The 19,168-nt window shown below is 40.6% G+C and overlaps 2 protein-coding genes across 3 annotated transcripts; one reads left to right on the top strand and one right to left on the bottom strand.

Annotated features, from left to right (window-relative positions):
- Positions 1–1,390: 1,390 nt before the first annotated feature.
- On the bottom strand, positions 1,391–4,774 carry sys1 (SYS1 golgi trafficking protein). Of its 2 annotated transcripts, none has more exons than XM_080494609.1 (4): positions 4,641–4,774; positions 3,077–3,336; positions 2,911–2,978; positions 1,391–2,545 (listed from the first exon to the last, which is right to left on the bottom strand). In XM_080494609.1, exons 2-4 carry the CDS (start codon positions 3,233–3,235, stop codon positions 2,305–2,307), a joined length of 468 nt encoding a protein of 155 aa, XP_080350735.1. In that variant the 5' UTR covers positions 3,236–3,336; positions 4,641–4,774; the 3' UTR covers positions 1,391–2,304. The 2 variants fall into 2 exon arrangements, with proteins under 2 accessions (XP_080350735.1, XP_080350736.1); XM_080494610.1 differs by having other exon boundaries at positions 4,646–4,667.
- Positions 4,775–6,979: 2,205 nt separating this feature from the next.
- Positions 6,980–17,235, top strand: ccdc3b (coiled-coil domain containing 3b). Its single transcript, XM_080494656.1, has 3 exons — positions 6,980–7,500; positions 12,356–12,530; positions 16,091–17,235. Exons 1-3 carry the CDS (start codon positions 7,142–7,144, stop codon positions 16,370–16,372), a joined length of 816 nt encoding a protein of 271 aa, XP_080350782.1. The 5' UTR covers positions 6,980–7,141; the 3' UTR covers positions 16,373–17,235.
- Positions 17,236–19,168: the final 1,933 nt, after the last annotated feature.

A 19,168-nucleotide genomic window follows, 5' to 3' on the forward strand; every position in this document is an offset into this window, starting at 1 on the left:
CATGAAAAATGATTGTGATCATGAACATGGAAGCACAATATTGCACACTAATGACAGCTTAAACACGGAAACCACTCCGGAATGTAAAAACGCGTTCAGTATCCACGTGTTTTTCAGTTCTGACAAAAAGCACATCATTTACCAGACTGTATAAAGCAATATATGGAGAAAGTGACATGTTTGTAATAATAAAGCACAATATTTAAACATGAAGTGTCTGTGTGTGTGTGAGAAGGGGGTGGGGCATCACCCTTGGCAACACAGAACAGATATAGAAACACAAAGCAGGGAAATAGTGGCACTTCTAATCAGTGGATCCTGAGCCATGCAGCTCATTTACAACACTTTCTGTTTTTGGCCTCCCCCGAAGCAAAGTGTTGGTAATGAGAGTCGCAACTAGTACTTTTCCAACTCGTTAGTGCGCTCCCATCTGCCTCTTCCCACCTGGACACTTCCTGCAGAGGCAGTGGTGGGAGAAAATGAGGGATCACGGCCAGAAGGTGGAAAACTACGAGTGGGGGGGGGGAAGACATCGTCGTCATGAGATGACCTATTTCTGACATCTGAAGCATAATGAGCAACTATTTTTCTTGTTTCACCGACAGGATCTGGAGATGCTGCCGTTTCTTTGTTATCGTGCATTTCACATTATTGTTCAGTCGCTCATTTCTACACTCCTTTCAAGCTTTTAAAATTGTATTTGTAATAATTGAGTCCTGGTACACACTACGAGCTCATCGAATGAAATAGTTTGAGAATAGTAAAAGGATTAAAATAAATAATTTTTTAAAGCATTAAGTGGAAACAACACAAGAATGTAAAATCATTCGGAGCAGCTATTTATAAAGTCCCAGAGACAAAAAGACCTGAAAGTAGTCATGAAGGTGGAAAAAAAAGGATTTTTTGGGGGGGCGGATCTTTCTTCACATTCTCTTACTTTGAAGCTGGGATAGGTGCACTGATGACTGTAAGGGCCTTGGAATGTTAAACTACACCAGAGAGACAAACTGGGCCTGAACAAGTGCAATAAAAGGATAAACAGAAAGTAGACGGGTAAATCTAAAGTTGCTTTCAATCACATTTTTATGATAGTGTTATTACAGTGTATTTAATGTTCAAGCGTGACTAAAATGACCTCCCTTTTCCAAGAACTCCCCAAAATATTGCACTTTTTGTAAAGCTTCACATACTTCCTGTAAAGTAATGACGACATGCTTTGATGAAGAAAAAAAAAGGGAATCTTATCAAATATTGTCTATTAGCCCAACGGTTTCCTGTTTCCATTGCAGTTTTATAGTAATTTAAAGCAAACAAAAGATTTATTGGAAAAAAATCTGTTGTTGCCATGCAACCAGTCATTGCAAGTTGTGGGTTACATTTTTTCTTAACATGTTAGTTACTTCCCAGTTTCCAGTTTGTGAAAGTAAAATAAACAACTGGATGTGTCCTATGAAGCACAGGGTGAAAAAAAAGAAGCTCTCCAAAGCATCTGAACCATCATGCACTTGTCACCAGAGAAAAAGGAAGATGCACAAGTAGAGGTTGCAATGTTTTACTAACGAGAAAACAAACCGCGGCAATTCAGACATAGCTGTTAAAAACCGTCACGAGGGGAAAATAAGAAGCTCAAATTGTTGTAGAAATGGTCGACGCTGCACATCTCAGCCTTTTCAAGTCGAATCCCTGCTGGATGTCAAACTGTCCCAGATGCGACCACACTGCAGCGCGAGATGTGTGAAATGTTCTACAAGCGGACAAGAAAAGCCAATAATGAGTGTTTGAGACTGAATGTACAAACTGTACCCGGATAAGTAAAAGCAGGAACGATCTGAAATCCTGATCAACAATGAGTTGCATTGTAAGGCAGAAATCTCTCCTGTGAATTTACCGAATACTGCGTCTCTCTTCGACACCAATCTTGTAACTTAACATTATTTTGAAGAAGCTGAGAAGTGTCGAAGGAAACCTACCCCGGTCAGTGGAACGCGTTTTACTTGAGCAGGTCACGTTCATTTGAACAGAAAACGTCATTACTACAACAAAAAGCCAGACCTACGGTCACTAAGTTTAAAGACGAGTGTAAATTGCTTCCAAAAGCATTAAAACAAGCATATCAATATGCTACAGGTAATACTGTCCAACAACTTAATGGGCAGTTGAGAATAAATAGATCAGTTCATTCTGTCAGTCACTTGATGAGAAGATTTATGTCAATCCAACATGTACAAAGTGGGAAGTCTTCCTCAACCGCTCCTTCGATGGCGCAACCCTCCGCACACTGTCTGTAGGGAGTCCCGAGAGTCTTCACAGGTTAGATTTGGGTCCACTGTTGACGGGAATGGCCCTGAGCTCAGTCCGCATGCACAGGTACTCTCCGATCACAGCCATCAGCGCCACGCAGGCCACATTGACCAGCCACCAGGACAGAGCGGCGGGAGGATGGGAGTTATAGATCCAGCAGCAGATCATGTGGAAGAAGTGCACGGTGATGGTGAAGTCCAGGCACTGTTTCCCTCGACGGATGAAGAACCACAGGCCGAGAGCGCTGAGCGAGAGACGGAGGGAGAGAGACGACGTGTTATCAGATGAGACTGTGGTTATAAATCTGTCAAAGTTTATCTCTTGCCCCAAAAAAAAAAAAAAATCCATAAGAGGTATTTAGCCTGTGTACATAACACATTTTAAACCCCATACTGCTATGCAGTCACTGCTGACAGGATTTTTCATGCATGCTTTGCATAAAGTAGATCTTATTTTTTTTTTAATGAAAGCTAAAAATATTTTTTTTTTAAAGAGACAGAAGAACTCAGAAAAAGCCATGAAATATCAATCCAGTCCTGACACCCCACCAAATATTTTATTTAAAACTTGACTAGAAGAAGAAAGGAAGAGACTGGAGACATTTCTTACCAGGTCAGAGAGTTCAAGATAAACGCCATCATAGAGAGCCTGCCCTGCAGGGATGCAAAGCCAAGGACCTGCCGAGGCACAGCAAAGATTTAATAAAACATGTCAAGAGTGATAAATCATACAAGATGATCCACCCTAAAAAAAAAAAAAATCCCTTCCGACTTACTTCATAACTAAAGATCTGGTCCAGTGACCGGCTGCTTTGTACGAGGCCGTCCACTCCCGCCAGCCACAGGCCCAGGAAGCTGTAGTAGATGCATTGCATCAGCACAATCTGACACACGATGAGGACGGGGTCCCAGATGTAGCTGCGGAAGTTGGCCATTGCTGGCTGATGCTATATGTACGGGCCTGAAGGGTGTTAACAGCAGGCCCCGACCGATACCAGCTCGCCCATCCAGTGTGACCTCTGCGCCACTTCAAAACCTGGAATCAAAATCCGAAGGAAAGTCTTCAATTACTGCACATCCGGTGTGTTGATAAGAAATGTAGAATGTAGACGAATAGTGATGATGAAGCCAATCGAAAACAGAAGCAACCGTTTCCTGGACAAAGAAACCCGACGTATCTTTCATATGATGCGAATGTGGCATGAAACAATACAAAGGAGTGCTGGGACACACATATGAACTCAACACAAGAAAGAAAACCCTCTTTTGCTAATAAATGTTTGAAATGTCTCAAGTCGAACAGGGATTTTGATTATAGATTTGAACAAACAGTTCAGAATTACCTCTCCGACTGTAACCACCATTGTTAGCAGTGATGACAGGAGAAATACCATAAATTGATCCACTGTTATTGAAATCAATACTGAATGGAGCTGTGGGATATTAGATGAAGAGACATGGGGAACATGTTGAGTATTGTTATTACAATATGTTCAGCAATAAATACAAAACTGTATATATTTTTGTGCTTTTAGATTTGTTCCTCCAAATAACAGTGCTTTCTATCTTACCCCTCATTTATACCATTACTTGATTATCTGTTGATTCCAACTGCAAACGAGCTTGTTGACTTTCAATTAGATTTGTCTCAATACTTTAAGTCTATTATTGATTAATGTATTTCAGGTTTGCGTATAGAAACTAAATATAGGCATGTGGATTTAACAAAACTACTATAGAGGCATAGTCAGCTACTTCCAGTGGATCACATGTATAATTCATATGAACATGTTGTGGTTGAAGAGTTTGGTCACAGTTCGGCTCCTAAACTCCAGGAGAGGAAAGTCAAATGAAACAATGGACTCAAGTGAAACTTCAGTTTCATTTCTGCTTATGAACTTGTAGGAAAAAGTAAAACTACTCAAAGTCACATCTGTGAAGACAGAGACAGGCGATGATAAATACGATTATTTGGTGTGAATTCTAGTTCAGTGGGAGTGAAATTGAAAAAGGAATTACGCACAACAATAAAAGTGCTTCAAAATGTCAGTCAATGAGATTTTGTAGTTGATCCACCGACACAGACTGAAGGATGAGCTAAAGCTAACGCTACAACCAGCCACACCGCCTTGTACGCGCTGCGAATCACTCCAACCACACCATCTCACTCGGGCGCGAACACACGTCAAACACCAGCTCACACGGTTGTTTTCTCCACATTAAGCGTCCTGTTTCGTGTTCGACGGAAACTTTAAGCAGCACGAACACAAGACGAGCGTCGATAACTCGGCCAGCTAGCAAGCTTTTCCAGATGGAACTTTCGACACAAGAGACACGAACCTGACCGACGGACCCGCTGGCGGTGCTGGATCCGCACCACTCCCTGCAACTGACCGAGGTTTTCTAAACCCTGGAGTCTGTGTGGACCGGGCCTGTAGACCTTAGCGGATCTGGTTCAATACCGGAGGTGGACACGCAGCCGAGGGTTAACAACACGGAAACTACGGCCGGAAGAAAAACTTAACCTCTCAGCCCATCCTTTCAGAGTAAAACATTCAAACGCGTTACTGACTGCAACTTCAATGTCTCCTGCTACATTACTTCAACACACCCACGACAAGAATATAAACTCGTAACATCTCACCCAACTTAAGCACTCCACTTGAGTTTGGAGACGTTGGATTTAAAAAAAACGCGGTATGAAGTTTTATTCTGAAAGCCACTTGATTTTATTTTCCGGATGCTTCTTAAAGTTAGTAAAAATGCGTACAGTTATTGTAATCAACAAGTAAATAATTCAGAGATGCAAGGAAAATCAGGACATTTTGTCATGTTAACACCCGTTTTTCTCGGTTTGGGACTACAAAGTGACACAAATATAGACATGTTCAGAGTCGGTCAAGTTATTTTTTTCTGACGAGCTGCTGATACTTTCGTGTATTTTTCCACCGTCAAACTTGACGGATATATAGAGTGAAATTCTGTTGGAGTGTATTCATCTTTGGCAACTGAGCATATTTTTCACTTCATAAAGTTAAAAAGACCGAGCTAGCCAGGAGTCGAACCTAGAATCTTCTGATCCGTAGTCAGACGCGTTATCCATTGCGCCACTAGCCCGTGTATGACTTAAAGACCCTCAGTGTTATGTCACAGTGCGGTTCACCACCAAGAACCTATGACGGGGATTTTGCCCCATATACATTTATTATACATTTATATTTAAAAGTGAATTACCGCTTCCGATTATTCTCAGGATTCATAATAGCACAATTATGAATTATGAAGCAGTTATGATATTAGGAGAGACTATGACAGTAGTATGACAACACGAAATTGAATTAGACTTAGGGAAAATAACACTAATTAACTCACTGGGCATACCTTTTAGTTTTCTTCACTTTTCCTCTTCTTCTCCTCGAATGTTCTGCAGCGCACATCTCACGAAGGCGGAGTTTTGATGTCATGGCGTTCGGATATGTTAGGACTTTGTTCGGACTTGTTCGGATGTGTTAGGACTTGGTTAGGATTTGGTTAGGACTTGGTTAGGACTTGTTCGGATGTGTTAGGACTTGGTTAGGATTTGGTTTGGAATTGGCTAGGACTTGGCTGGCCCATACAATTCAGGATATTGAGGTCTTTATCTCGAATCATTGTACACAAGTCAAGTTTCAAGAGGATCACCAGAACACCACTGCCCTCTCTGCATGGCATCTACCAGTGCAGGGTCCACACAGTAGAGCTGCCTCCGTATTAAAAGACCCCACCCATCCACGACACAGACTGTTCAAGCTTCTGCCCTCAGGCCGGAGGTACAGAAGCTTGAAATGCAAAGCAAATGGACTCAAAAACTCTTTCTTCCCCGTTGCCATCAGACTTCTGAGCAGCTTCTGAACATGTTTACATTGAATAACTCAAACCAATATTTTGCACTGCGCTGTTATTTTATTTTATTTTAGATTTTATTTAATTTTTATTCTGTTTTCTTGTGTGTATACTTATTTATTTATGCATGTCGGCACCAGGGTAGACGGCAAAGTAAGAATGTCATTACATTGTGAAACCTGGCTTTTACTGTTGAAATGACAAATAAAACACCATGAACCTTGAACTTTGAAGTTTCATGTTAGGATATTTTATATTTGTTGGAATATTCACGACATACTTTTCCCGACTGGAGAGGCGTGAGGCTTTTTTTCATTGGTCCTAATGGAGCCCAAAATCACTCTTTTATCAGAATAGATCTGACGTGAAATACTGTAATTTCTATAGTATATCAGATTTGGCCGAGTGGTGGGACATCTTTATGCAGCTCCGCTGACAGTCGTCAGATGGCGCCACTTGTCTGTCCTGAAGTTTAATTCTCACTTCAAGTATTTTATGTTTGCAGTTACGACGGGTTTGTTCTATCAAACCTTGCGTAATTTCACGGGGTTTGTTGGAAGAGGTTCGAGTCGTTGTTTTTCAAGAATCTTTTTTGTTTTTTTGTTTTTTTGTAAAATTGACAAACAGGCTTTGCCTGAGGTCTTTTTAACCGCTCCTCCAGTTGTCATCACAAAGGTGAGAGCGTTTTTTTTTTTTTGCAGAGGATGCTGTGACTGGGCTGATCCTCCTGAAGAAAGTGAGGCTGGTTAAAACTCATCGTAGTGAGCTGATTTGTTGTGGACTTGGATGAGTGTTAAGTCTCCACGAGTGGAATTATGTGCGACTGGTAAAAGCTCTGCAGCTTCTTCTTCTTCTTTTTTTTTCTTTTCTTTCTGTCGGGATTTCATTCATCATCACCAGCGCTGTGCGCTCCGGTGCGCCTCACGGATACGCACACGTCCCCTTTTCTTTTACGCACCATGTGGATTCTTTTTGCGCTTCTCCTGGCTGCGGCCGGTCCTGACGGGAGCTTGGGGTGTCAGCTCCCCCACGACTGGAGACCTCAGACAGAAGCGTGCCGAGCCGAGCTGGCGGAGATCATCGTCTTTGCCAAGGTGCTGGCCCTGCACAAGGAGTCGTACAGTGTGTACAACTACCTGCCGTGGCAGCACGACACCGACCTGCTCTTCTCCGCAGAGATCGAGCTGCTGTGCGACCAGGCGTGGGGCAGCATGCTGGAGGTCCCCGCCGGCTCCAGGTTTAATGTCACCGGCCTGGGCTACTTCTCCTGCTTCTCCTACAGCGTCATCAAAAACAACAACTACTACTTCTTTCTCAGGTGAAGCACAAATAAACTTAGTTGCTATGATGACACATTTGTGTTAGTCGCATCAACATGATTAGTTGTGTGAGATCAGTTTGGTTTTGCGTAAAGGGACTCCTGGAAACTTTCATCTTCAGACAGACAGGGCTTCAATTCTCTTCCAGTAAATTTGTTATACACGTCTTATCTATTCAGCCATATTGCGGATTGACTTTAAAAAATAACAACTACTTGAAAATAAAAGTAATTCACTTCAGTTTTATTTATGAAGAATTATTTACAACATAGCCGTCTCATGGCACTTACTACAATGTGTAGAAAATTTACATTTCCACAGCCTTCTTTGACCAGAAGCAGACTCAGAGGTGTTGGTTTCCTTCTTGCAGTCAGTGAATGGTAGGATGATAAAGATATAGAACAACAAATAAACAATAATTGTACTTTGACAGCGGACTGCAAGCAAGTGCGCAGTGCAGGCCTGCAGGGCCGGAGGCACAATCACAAACTATCAGCTCCACAGTAAGAGATCCTGCAGGAAAGTTCAGAGAAGAACCCAGACTATAAGAGAAGCACATAAAGTTTATATGCATTGAGATGAGATGAGCTCGGTGCTCACATGACCTGTGCGAACCCTAACTATAATAAGATTTATCAAGTGGGGAAATGTATCCTGATTTTAAAAGGGGAGACTGTGCCCAAAGTGAAACCAGGAGCTGTTTCCACAACAAAAAGAGTCTGATCGCTGAAAGCACACCTTGTAATTAGAAACTGTAGGAACTTTCAGTGGTCAGCACACTGAGAGCAAAGTTTTTATCTGGGGTAATGTGGTGTTGACAGGTCTGTAGATATGATGGAACCAGACTGGAGAGAGTTTTTAAAAAAAAATTTTTTAGTTTTACTGATTTCTCAACATCATCTATTCAAAAGATGCAACCTAATGTACAGCCACAAAGACAGGACATATACTCGTTGATTTTAACAGGTTATGACTCCATTAGATGACCACTTTAACAATAGTTCTGTGCTGTTTCTCTCCTTCCATGTAATATGTTGGAGTTACATTAGGCCAGAGCTGGATGGACTCCGAGTCGCCATATGTTCTTTTTTCTTTCATTTCTAAAGCAAACAATCTGAGCAAAGTCCTTGTTTAATGTATAGGTAGATTTTTAGTCTGTCTGACAATCATGTTCAGACTTCCTTTTCTCCTCTTTGCAGACCTCCTGATACCTGCCTTAGAAATGAAGTAAAGACTGTCAAAGGTTCAATCAAAGGCTTGATTGAGCTCAAATGCATATGATGAGTCTTGATCATCAGACTCTCCCTTTGTGACGCCTGCCTGGTTGCAGGTCGACATTGTGTTTGTCCAACCAGCAAGTTTTCCCTGAAATTTCTACAAGCGATGTGGCAGGTTAATTGTGAAATGTCGGTGTTGGACAGAAACGACACTGTTCCTCAGGAAATGTCTATTGAATTCCAGCCAGTGTAATTACAGAGCCAGACATTTCCCAACAGCTTTCCTTCAAAGAACTTTCACTCCGGAGAGTTATCAGCACACCAGCGTTCAGCGGGCCACCTTTCTGTCCCGTTGAAATACACCAGTGTGTCTTTCTCTGACTTGAATGGATGTGCTGACAGGCTGCACCGATATTTCTCTAACATTCTGCCCTTAAACAGAAGAAGAGGTAGATATTCATAGAGGGGCGCCGCAAAAACATTCCTCAAGTTTAATGTTCATCTGTTCCACACGAGAGTCTGCCAACAACAATAGTAATTTTTTTTTTTAGAGCACATGTTATGCATCATATATATGCAGAATCACATTCACATGTGAGTGTGGTGAACACATAAAGATTTCAGTGAAACGTTTGCAGTCTTAAGTTAATCAAAGTTCCAGGGGTGACTTTCCTGTCTGCTATTGTGACGCTGAAAAAGTCTGAATGTTGTCCTTGTATGATGACCAGTATCTGAAGCCAGTCACTGCACAGCTCAGTTTGCATGCAAGCCTGAAGGTAATTAAGAAGCAATAATGATCCCAGTAAACCAATACAGTGCTCTTTGTCGGTGTTTACTAAGGGCATAATGGAAGGGAACCCCCCAAATATGTTTACCCACGTTTTCTATTGCAGGTAGACTTTAGCTTAAAGGATATAGGCTTACGGGAAACACATAGTTCAAATGGATATTTGGAAAAATGCACCTATTAGGAGTTTTGTTTTCCGAGTATTTCTACTTTCTTATGCTTTTGTTGTGAGATTGGCAGTGTTAACAGCTTCCTTGTGACAAGAGAGGTCCATGCAGGGTTGTTTTTCTTTCGAGTAAGAAAACCTGAATAAAACTGATATCAATGTTACTTGAATATATTGAAACGACAAAAAGTCATCAAAACCTGGCATCTGCTAACACTGGCTTTTTGAAAGAGTTTTGGCTTCGTCAGCTGTTGAATCCTCTATGTGGTCTTTGTAACTATGAATAATGACGCCTTGCACGAAACTTGCCTTGCTGCCATCACAATTGCAATTCCTCAAGGGTCAGTAGCTGCGTTTCCATGGCGATGCTTTTGCCAATTTGATTAAATATGTTTCAATTGAGAGATCAGATTGTTCTGTTTGCATGAAGACTGAAAGTCAGATTGATGTGTGGGTTTTTATGCACCCAGAATGTCACATGAGGACATTTTTGGATGAATCCCATGATGCTTTGCACTTTGAACTTGTTTGTTTGTGAAATGATCTATCATCTGATTTTATCTTTTCGCACACCAGTATTAAAAAAAATGATTTCTTAGCCAGTCCCATCAAGTCAAATATTGTTTTTTTGGGAACTGCAACACCAAGGAAACATTATCCTTGTTGTTTTTTTCCCCCCTCCTCTGAAGAAATTGTCTTTGCATGTCGTTCTCTGGGAACAATGAACTAACTTGACAATCCTTATCATGAGCTATGTTTGGAGTTTTGAAGGATTGTTGATGTTTCAACTCCATGTCACTAAATCCCAGATGTTTTATTAGTGAGTTGAACTGACTTATTTCTCTCACAGTCTCTAGTGTCCATTTCCTGTAGCAAATGCTGCCAAAGCATAGTCTTAGACTAAAATAGCCTTTCCAATCAATCATGAGCGTAAACTCTCTGGACGGGGCGAATCAGAGTCTCAAGAGCCCCGAGAAAAATGCGACTGAAGGTCTCCCCCGGGACCCTGGAATGAGACAGATTGAGTGTTTTGCTTCAGATATGTTTGCTTTAAAAACATTAGCCTGCATTTCACTCTCTCAAGTTCTTTAACGTTTTCTTTTGTGATAGAAAAACAATGCAACACGAAAACACAAAAGAAAGGAAATATATCGTTAAATGTTCTTCAAATAAATGCTTTGATGCACAATCCGAACATATGAGCCGTTTTGTACAGTTGTGTAGTTGTAGTGTTGTACAATGTTGAAGATGATGCCGTGTTTGAGTTCAATGATTGAAATTCTGTTTTGTGCAGCTGGCAAACCTACACATCATTCACAATAAAGAAAAACTTAAAAGTAGAAGTATAAGAAGTGATTATTACAATTTATTTTCAATAAAGAGATCTTTAATTCTATAATTCCCCATCCAATTATTATACATCTCTTTGCTGATGACGTCTACCTTGCTTTGCCGATCCAGTTCCAATTCTATGCTACATTAGTATGTATGAAACTAGTACTCTCGTCCAGTGACAATAATAATAGTCCTAATTAATGAATTTTGAAAATTGGATATTCCAACGATAATAATGACTGAATAGCTCAAACAAACCATAATAGTCTGTGACACCACCTGACTTGCAAGAAAATCAATGAGTGACTCAGACTGACCCAGTAAGCGCTGCTATCTCGGCTCATGTGTCACAACAACACAACTATGCTATAACAATGAGTTTGAGAGTTTGTTGAGCAAATTACTCATTTTTAAAGAACTATCTGGTAACTGTATTAAATGGAAAAAAAAAATTCTAGTAACATGTCCAACGCTGTTGGTGAACAAAGATCTTTATTTGTTTGTCTTCCCGAATCCATTGATGTTAAAATCATTGTTGATGATAAGAAACTGCACCAAGTCACGAATCCTCCATTTCAACCACAAAGTATCTTTACTTTGTCATTTCATCTTTCTAATTCTCAGTAGTTCTATTCACTACAAGCTCAGACAAGCTCCTCTGGACCCACAATTCATGGGACCTCCCGGTCAGTCCGATTATATCTGACCTTTGACATCGTTTGTTGAAACCAAACGTCAGCGTCCTCATGCTTTCAGCACACTCCCATGCACACACACACACACACACACACACACACACACACACACACACACACACACACACACACACACACACACACACACACACACACACACACACACACACACACACACACACACACACACACACACACACAGAGTCTGTGACAGGGAGGGACAGCCAACCTTTTGATGTTGCTCGCGGGAAACGAGATGGAATCCAGATGTATGGAAATGTGCAGCTCTAAGAGTTCCTGAAGATATGAAACACATAACGCGAATCCCCTTGGCTCGTAACTTGCTGGTTTGAATAATCCACATGGTGCTTGAATTTACATGAAAATGAACCAAAGCCTGTTTACAATTCCAAAATTTTTTTTAACTTTCACCACTGACTGTATATAGGTCTATTTTTCATCCAGTGTTGTTTAAACTAAATCATTCAAGACTCACTGACAATGGGTTTGGGTTACACAGGTATAAATATTTGCTTCAATCTGAATTTAATCCTGATGACAATTAACTTTGAGCTGCATAAATACTGTGTGTTTGTGCAAATGCCTGTCTTCACTTATCTTAATCGCCTGCTTTACATCTTTCTTCCCTTGCAGGATGGATGAGAACTACAACATTGTCCCTCATGGAGTAAACTTCCAGGACCCAATATTTCCTGACACTGCTGAGAACCACCGCATGTTTGCAAGCTTCTTCCAGTTTTCCAATTGCACACCTGGAACTCAAGTTCACAGCTTCTCCCCAGAGTGGGAAGCTCAGGAGGATAGCCGGGTACGTGGACACTCAAAACCGCTGGCACAGACGTGACAGCGTGTTTGGGCCTTTCAGAGTCATATATCACACACAGTACCTTTTTGAAGCAGCTGTTTCAGGTTCATGGTGGCCTCACATATAATTCAGAGAGAAAAGTGCAATCAGACACTGCAGCAAGAAGTTCTGTGGGACATTCAAAGAGGATTCACAGCTGTCGCCTGTTGTGTACAAGTGAATATTGTGAAGGATCTGGCAAGTTCATGTGTTTATAATCCATGGCAAACCAGAAGCACCTTTTCTGAGGTTTGGCAAGACAAAGGAGTCACTGTGTGCCGGGGAAAAATCCATCTAAAACATCACTAACATGGTCAGCAGTTCAAGTTAAAACAATACAAGTAGATAGAGTACATTATAAACTCAAACGTATTTATTTAAAACTGACCTGAATCAATAAACCTAATTCCTGCTTCACACTCATACTGCTACTAATTTCAAACTTTGATTAGCCAAAGCTCATTTGTACCTAAACTTCAGTGAAGCATCTGGAGCTGCTTGATTTCATAAACCTCCCTGCAACAAATGGTTTCCAGCCACTCACCACTGCTTTATCTCCTCTAATGAATTTAAGCCGCTGGCATAATCCCCCCTGATTTAGGTCAGCTCTCTGCTGTCTGTTTCCAATCATTTGCTGACTTTGCTTTAAAGCAAGTAAAGAGAATGAAAACAGATTCTTGAGTTTCCATTAACAACAAACTTTTGAGTCAGGCCTACAATCATAATGACGGAGTGAAATAAAGATACCAGGGTGGCTTTCCGACATCACTTCTCTGTTTAGATTGGTTCTTCGCAAAATAGAAACACAGTGTTTCTACTGGTACTGAAAAAGTGTTTTTTTCTTTTTTGTTTGTTTTTTTAGGTCATGTAATGCGTGTCATCGATTGCAATGTCAACTCAAGTGAATCAAATGGCTTAGGGTTATTTTAGGATTTCACACCAAATGCTAGGGGGGAAAAAATCCGATTATTTAATCATTTGTGGTTTTTCCCACAGTTTTATGTTTCTAACAGTCATGTCGAGGTGCTGATGAGTGGAAATGAAGGTGAAACTAACCAGAGCGCACGGGACGTGAAGATCACAACTTTAAATAAAATCTTATATCACAACTTTGCATGTGCAGAGTTTGACCATGGGTTGATCTGCGTGTGACTGACTAGAAATGATACGGTTGAAATCTTGCTGGGTACTCAACCTGCATCGGTCACAAACTGACATCTGAGCTTTGGAAGATGGAGGCATTCCTCCATGCCAGGAAAGCCTGTCAGACAGAATCGTGCATTGGAAAATGTTAGATCCTTTGTATGTGAAGTTTCTGTCACTCTAAAAAACATCTCTGTCTCAGCTGCATCTGTTCAGAGTATTGTTGTTTCTCTTGGGAACTTTCTTGTCATGCCCATTACACAAGAGAACGTTAAAATGATGCAAAGTGTGAGAATGAATGTGGATAGGAGGCCGGGAGAGTTGTTTTTACAGGTAGTGTGTTTTGAATGATTTGGACATTTCAAGAGGAATTTCAATGGGCTAACAGAACAAGGTGATATTAACGTGGGAAAGAGATACAGCAGCAGAATGCAGTGCAGGAAAGCAAGAAGAGACCATTTGCTGGTGGTCCCTACATCCCCGTGGGCATCACTTTCACATAAACCTCCTAATCTAAGCATTGTTGCACACCATGCATGCCATTACCTCAAAACCCTGTAATGATTTGTTTGTCACTGACAGTGAATGTCAGTGTGTTTACAGGTACATTGCCATAGCAACACAGAGTGTTAATTCATTCATTTCAATCATTTTGTCCATCAAACTTGTTATATAGTATTAACAGTTTAAGTTTGGATCTTCAAGGTCATCCCACAACTACACAACCCAGTGATGCCCTGTTTCCCACCTTCTGCTTCAAAACTTCCTTCTTTGCTTTACAAAGTTTCATCCTTCTACAGAAATCCCTCCGGGCCAAAAGCGCAAGCACTTGGGAAAAATCCACAGCTAAAATTACAAGTAATGTACTAACCAGTGATGTGGGCTGGCAGCCGGCAACACATTTTTAACATTTCCTCTAAACCCTCTGTGGTTGCTATCTGATGGCAGAGAATTTACATCGGTGTTTCACGCTGGGCCATGTGGAAGCATTAGGATCTGCAGAGGAAATCTAGACTCAGGCAGACAGGCGTGCAGCCGGAGGCATCTGGACCTCATATTTTCACCTTGAAAAGGTCCAGGCCGTCAGATTGTCTGTCACAGTTCACATGCATGTAGGGTTTCACCTCACAGCAGTGTCCTACTGAAATAGAAAGAGCATGTTGTGTAATGTCTTCCCGTACCTCGGACTGATCATAGTGGCCACCTGAGGTTGGACTGTTGTGTTTTCTTTGGCTCATATAAATAGACTGTTACATAAAGAGCTGATATATCATGTCGAACTCAAACAAAAGCAGTTCAGAGAAGAAAAAAAAATGTCTAAAGCACATGATTAGTAATTTTTACATTTTCAGGAGTTTCCTCTCATTTTTCAGTCCACAAGCATCCGGACAGTTATATTCGGACTCAGTCACACATGAATAGTGGAACATGCTACAAGACTCAATAACTGTTGGCACTGGTTATCAGTCTGCAGGGCTTGCCAGGAGTGGTATCTGGTTCCACTTATTCGAAGAAAATTCACTTCACATATCAAAACCAGCAGATCTGTCAGATGCTCCGTCAAAAAAAGTAACAAAAATATATTGATTGTGACAGCAGTATTTAGCATGAGCCGCCATGGGAGAACTCCCCAAATATGATTTCACACAAAATGGCACTGCAGGACGATGAAGTGGTTGCACACGGTTTCATGGTTGAAAACGAGCAAAAAGTTTGTGTGGAGTTTGCATGTGGGCGCTGTACATTTGTGCGTTTTCTTTGAGTACTCTGTCTTCCACCTACAACCCAAATGCATAGTTTAATTAGTGAATCCAAACTGACTGGAGATGTTTCAGACTTCAGCAGTGTTGTACATTTGATCTTACACACAGGACTTATCCCTGATTCTTCACATTCCTCAGGATAACATTAACACACAGTCTATTTTGCCCCATTGACATCATATGTGATCATATCCACCGTGCCTATTAAACTGAACACAAGTTGCACATATGTCTATTTTTTCCCCTCAAAAGTCCAAATACACAAAATTGTAACAGCAACACATTATTTTATCAGACATTAGTACTTATTGTGGAAATACTCAAATATCGAAAAAAGAGACATAAAACATTAATCTTTAACTTCAGGGAGTTTTCTTCATATTCCACATATCAGTAATTTATTGTCAAATGTTTATCACCGCTGGCATCAAAGAAAAAATAAATTAATAACGGAAATTCGAATGAAATTGTTCTTGTGGCATTTGTGTGCATTTAAAGAAGAGGTTTCATTTTAAGAGGAATCATTGTCATGTAGTGTTAATTTCATTTTTTTGTGACATTTTCTCGCATCCTCTCTCAAAGGATTAACGACTGGGTCTTCCCCTCGTGTCGTTTCAGCTGTTGTGCTCCACGGTGCAGAAGGCTCTGTTTGAGGAGGAAGAGAGGGTGAGGACTCTGTCCCTGAAGGTTCGATCGTTGGAGAAAGCCAATGACCACCTGAGGGAAAAAGTGAAGACCATGAAGCGGCAGCTTCGCCAGGCCCAACGAGAAAATACAAAGGAACAACAGACAATCAGCCTCAAACAGCTGTATGAGTCAAGGACGCCCCAAACTCACCCCGATCAGGACACCAGACAGGACCGAAAGAACCCACCACTCAAAAAGAAGCTAAAAAACTAGAGCTTTGGTGTTCAGTGTAAACTGTTGTCTTCTCCATATGAAGCATGAGAGGCAGATCGACCTGAACAGTGAGAGAGATGCTGGGTCACATGACAACTTCCGCAGAAGCATCAATTCAGATTAGTTGAGGCTTAGGGAAGATTCTTCAGGGGGTGAGCCTCTTCTTTTCAATACCTTATCCTGTTGTTTGTCCTAACCTGCAACTTTTATCTTTGTTTTTTAGTAAATCAATGACAGCACAGACATTTTACACACCCTAGTATGATGAATCTTTGCCGCTGGAAGATGCATTGAAGGAAGAGAAGTAGAAAATGTCAAAATTGAATATCTTCTCTGATGTTTTTATTTTTTTGTGCGGGACACATGCATTGGTTAATAATCAAACTTAATTACAACATGCTTGAAATCCAAGGTTGTTTTTAACAGTTTATATTTGTATCAAAGACTTTTATACAGATTCAAAGGATGTCTGAATCGTGTAGTTAAAGGGACAGAGAGGTGTGAAGGACTACTTTGTCTTTCACAAGATGTGGCATTGACTTCGTTTGGATTCTCAAGGACACAATCTGTAAGGCCGAAAGGTGAAATATGACTGTTTTGGAGAATATACAGTACTCTCTGTGTATGCAAGTGTCAGACACATTGTTTCTAATTTTGTGATATTTTCTTTACTTTTCACATACTTACAATGTTTCACTTGAGCACATTACACATGTTCCACCTTGTTTTATGCTGAATTTAAGTACATTTTTTGTTCTTTTAAAATAGGGTGCTGAGCACCCATTAAGTCCCAGCCAGTGTGCTTGGCATGGTTCAGGATGGGCTTTTTCTGTGTCAGAAATAAAAAGTTTCTATTTCCCTGACTTATGTAATAGCTTTCATGATTACTTTGCTTTCTCTGAGTAAATAAAAAGTAAACATACAATAAACATTTGGCTTGTTCTGCCGCTTGTTACCGTAGCTTTAAATAAATTAACTTCTAACAAAGCTTTAGTTGTCACATGGATTGTTTTTCTTATAACAAGTGCATTTACACTGGGTTTTTTTTTTTTTCATCAGTCAGATTTTTATATAAAGGGCTATTGCTCATGCCTCACAATGAGAATATCCCAGTCCCACTTTCAAGCGATTTCAGTGTGAAGTCTGCATGTTCTCCCTAGTATTTCTAAATTGCCAGAAGGTTTTTGTGATTGTATATGTTTGCACTTTGATACACTGGCGACCTTTTCCAGGTTCTGTCATTCCCTCACCCATAATCAGCTTGGACTGGCTCCTTCCGCTCTGAATTGGATGAAGCGTGTGTAGAAGATGGATGGACAACCACAGACAGTTGCAATGTTTAGGCGCCATAACAGTTTCTGCTGGGGAGTCACCAGCACATTGAAATTATAACGTATCCATTTACTAAATGCATCCCCTCTGCCACCACCCCCATGCTTTTTTAAGGAATGTAATTCTATTTTAAAAAATCATGTTCAAAGAATTTGAGTTTAGAGAATCTGGTTTAGACTTGTTCTAAATCAATCTGTCCAGGTATTCTGTAAGGACTACTGTCCCAATGCAGTTTACGTGCGTCAGGTCAAATACTGTAAGTCTGTTTTAAAAGAGCGAGCGAGAGAGAGAGAGAGAGAGAGAGAGGGAGAGAGAGAGAGGTCTGTGACCTTCATGCTGAAAGAGACAGAGTGTTAGTGACATGTAATGGTGAAAATCACTGTATGAAGACTAAGAAAGAAGAGAAGTTCTGTGTTGGGTTTCCAGCCATCTCAATCCGTAGCAGCTTAACTAGAAAATGGTCCAGGGTGGCTTTAATTGAGCCCTAACTGTAAATTGTATTAAATGGGAACGTTTTAAGTATAACTTTAAAAATAGAAACTGTGTCGGCCTCCTTAAATGAAACTGGGAGCTGTTTCCACATGAGAGGAGCCTGAAAGCTGAAAGATCTGTCTGCCATTCCACTACTGGGAAACGTAGGAACCTCCATCAAGCCAGCAGTCTGAAAACAAAGTGTGAGTCTATATGGGACTTGCAGCTATTTGAGGTATGGAGTCTGGCTGGTAACAGCTTTATAAGTAAAAAAAAAAATAAACAAATAAACGAACAAAAAGATTTTTAATTCAATTCTCGATTTAACAGGAAGCCAATGAAACCAATATTGAAGTAATGTGATCTCGCTAATGAAAACCTGCTGGTTCCTTTCAATTATCTCACTGCAGCATTTTGGATCAATTGAACTCTTTTTAAGCAGCGATAGAAACACTGTGATAGGGAATAACAATAGTCTACTCTGGAAGTAACAAATGCATAGATTACTCTCTCAGAATCAATCTGAGCCAACATGTTCCTGATTTTAAAGACATTATGAAGTCCTGCAGACTTGTTTGATGTGGGAGTTGAAGGATAAGTCATGGTCCTGGATAAATCCCAGGTTCCTCACAGTTGGACTGGAGGTGAAAGTAAAACCATCCAGTGTTACTTTTTGCTTAGATATTTTCTCTCTCAGATGGTTTGGGCCAAATATGATAAATTATCTTTTATCTGAGTTCAGGGGCAGAAAATTACAGCTCTTCCAGGCTTATATGTCTTTAAAATATGGTTATAGCTTGACAAGTTGATCAGTATCATCTGGTTTCATAGATAAGTGCCGTGTTGTTTAGCTTTAAGGAGTCTGGCTCTGTTCCAGAGAGTTTGACTCTGGTTTAAGAAATAATATGATTGTTCTTTACTTCCAGACAATTCTAAAGGCATTACTACAGTCAGACTCACGCAAGTCACAGTTGTCTTCTGCGGACATTTACA

The sequence above is a fragment of the Blennius ocellaris genome (assembly GCF_963422515.1).
Source record: "Blennius ocellaris genome assembly, chromosome: 4".
NCBI classification, from domain to species: Eukaryota; Metazoa; Chordata; class Actinopteri; order Blenniiformes; family Blenniidae; genus Blennius; species Blennius ocellaris.

Bases quoted from the DNA above. Each gene is read 5' to 3' on its own strand.
- sys1 (XM_080494609.1), bottom strand. From the start codon at position 3,235: ATGGCCAACTTCCGCAGCTACATCTGGGACCCCGTCCTCATCGTGTGT. The intron at 2,979-3,076 runs GTAAGTCGGAAG...GTGCCTCGGCAG, and splicing joins ACCAGATCTTTAGTTATGAA to GTCCTTGGCTTTGCATCCCT. The intron at 2,546-2,910 runs GTAAGAAATGTC...TCTCTCGCTCAG, and splicing joins ATCTTGAACTCTCTGACCTG to CGCTCTCGGCCTGTGGTTCT.
- ccdc3b (XM_080494656.1), top strand. From the start codon at position 7,142: ATGTGGATTCTTTTTGCGCTTCTCCTGGCTGCGGCCGGTCCTGACGGG. The intron at 7,501-12,355 runs GTGAAGCACAAA...CTTCCCTTGCAG, and splicing joins AACTACTACTTCTTTCTCAG to GATGGATGAGAACTACAACA. The intron at 12,531-16,090 runs GTACGTGGACAC...GTGTCGTTTCAG, and splicing joins AAGCTCAGGAGGATAGCCGG to CTGTTGTGCTCCACGGTGCA.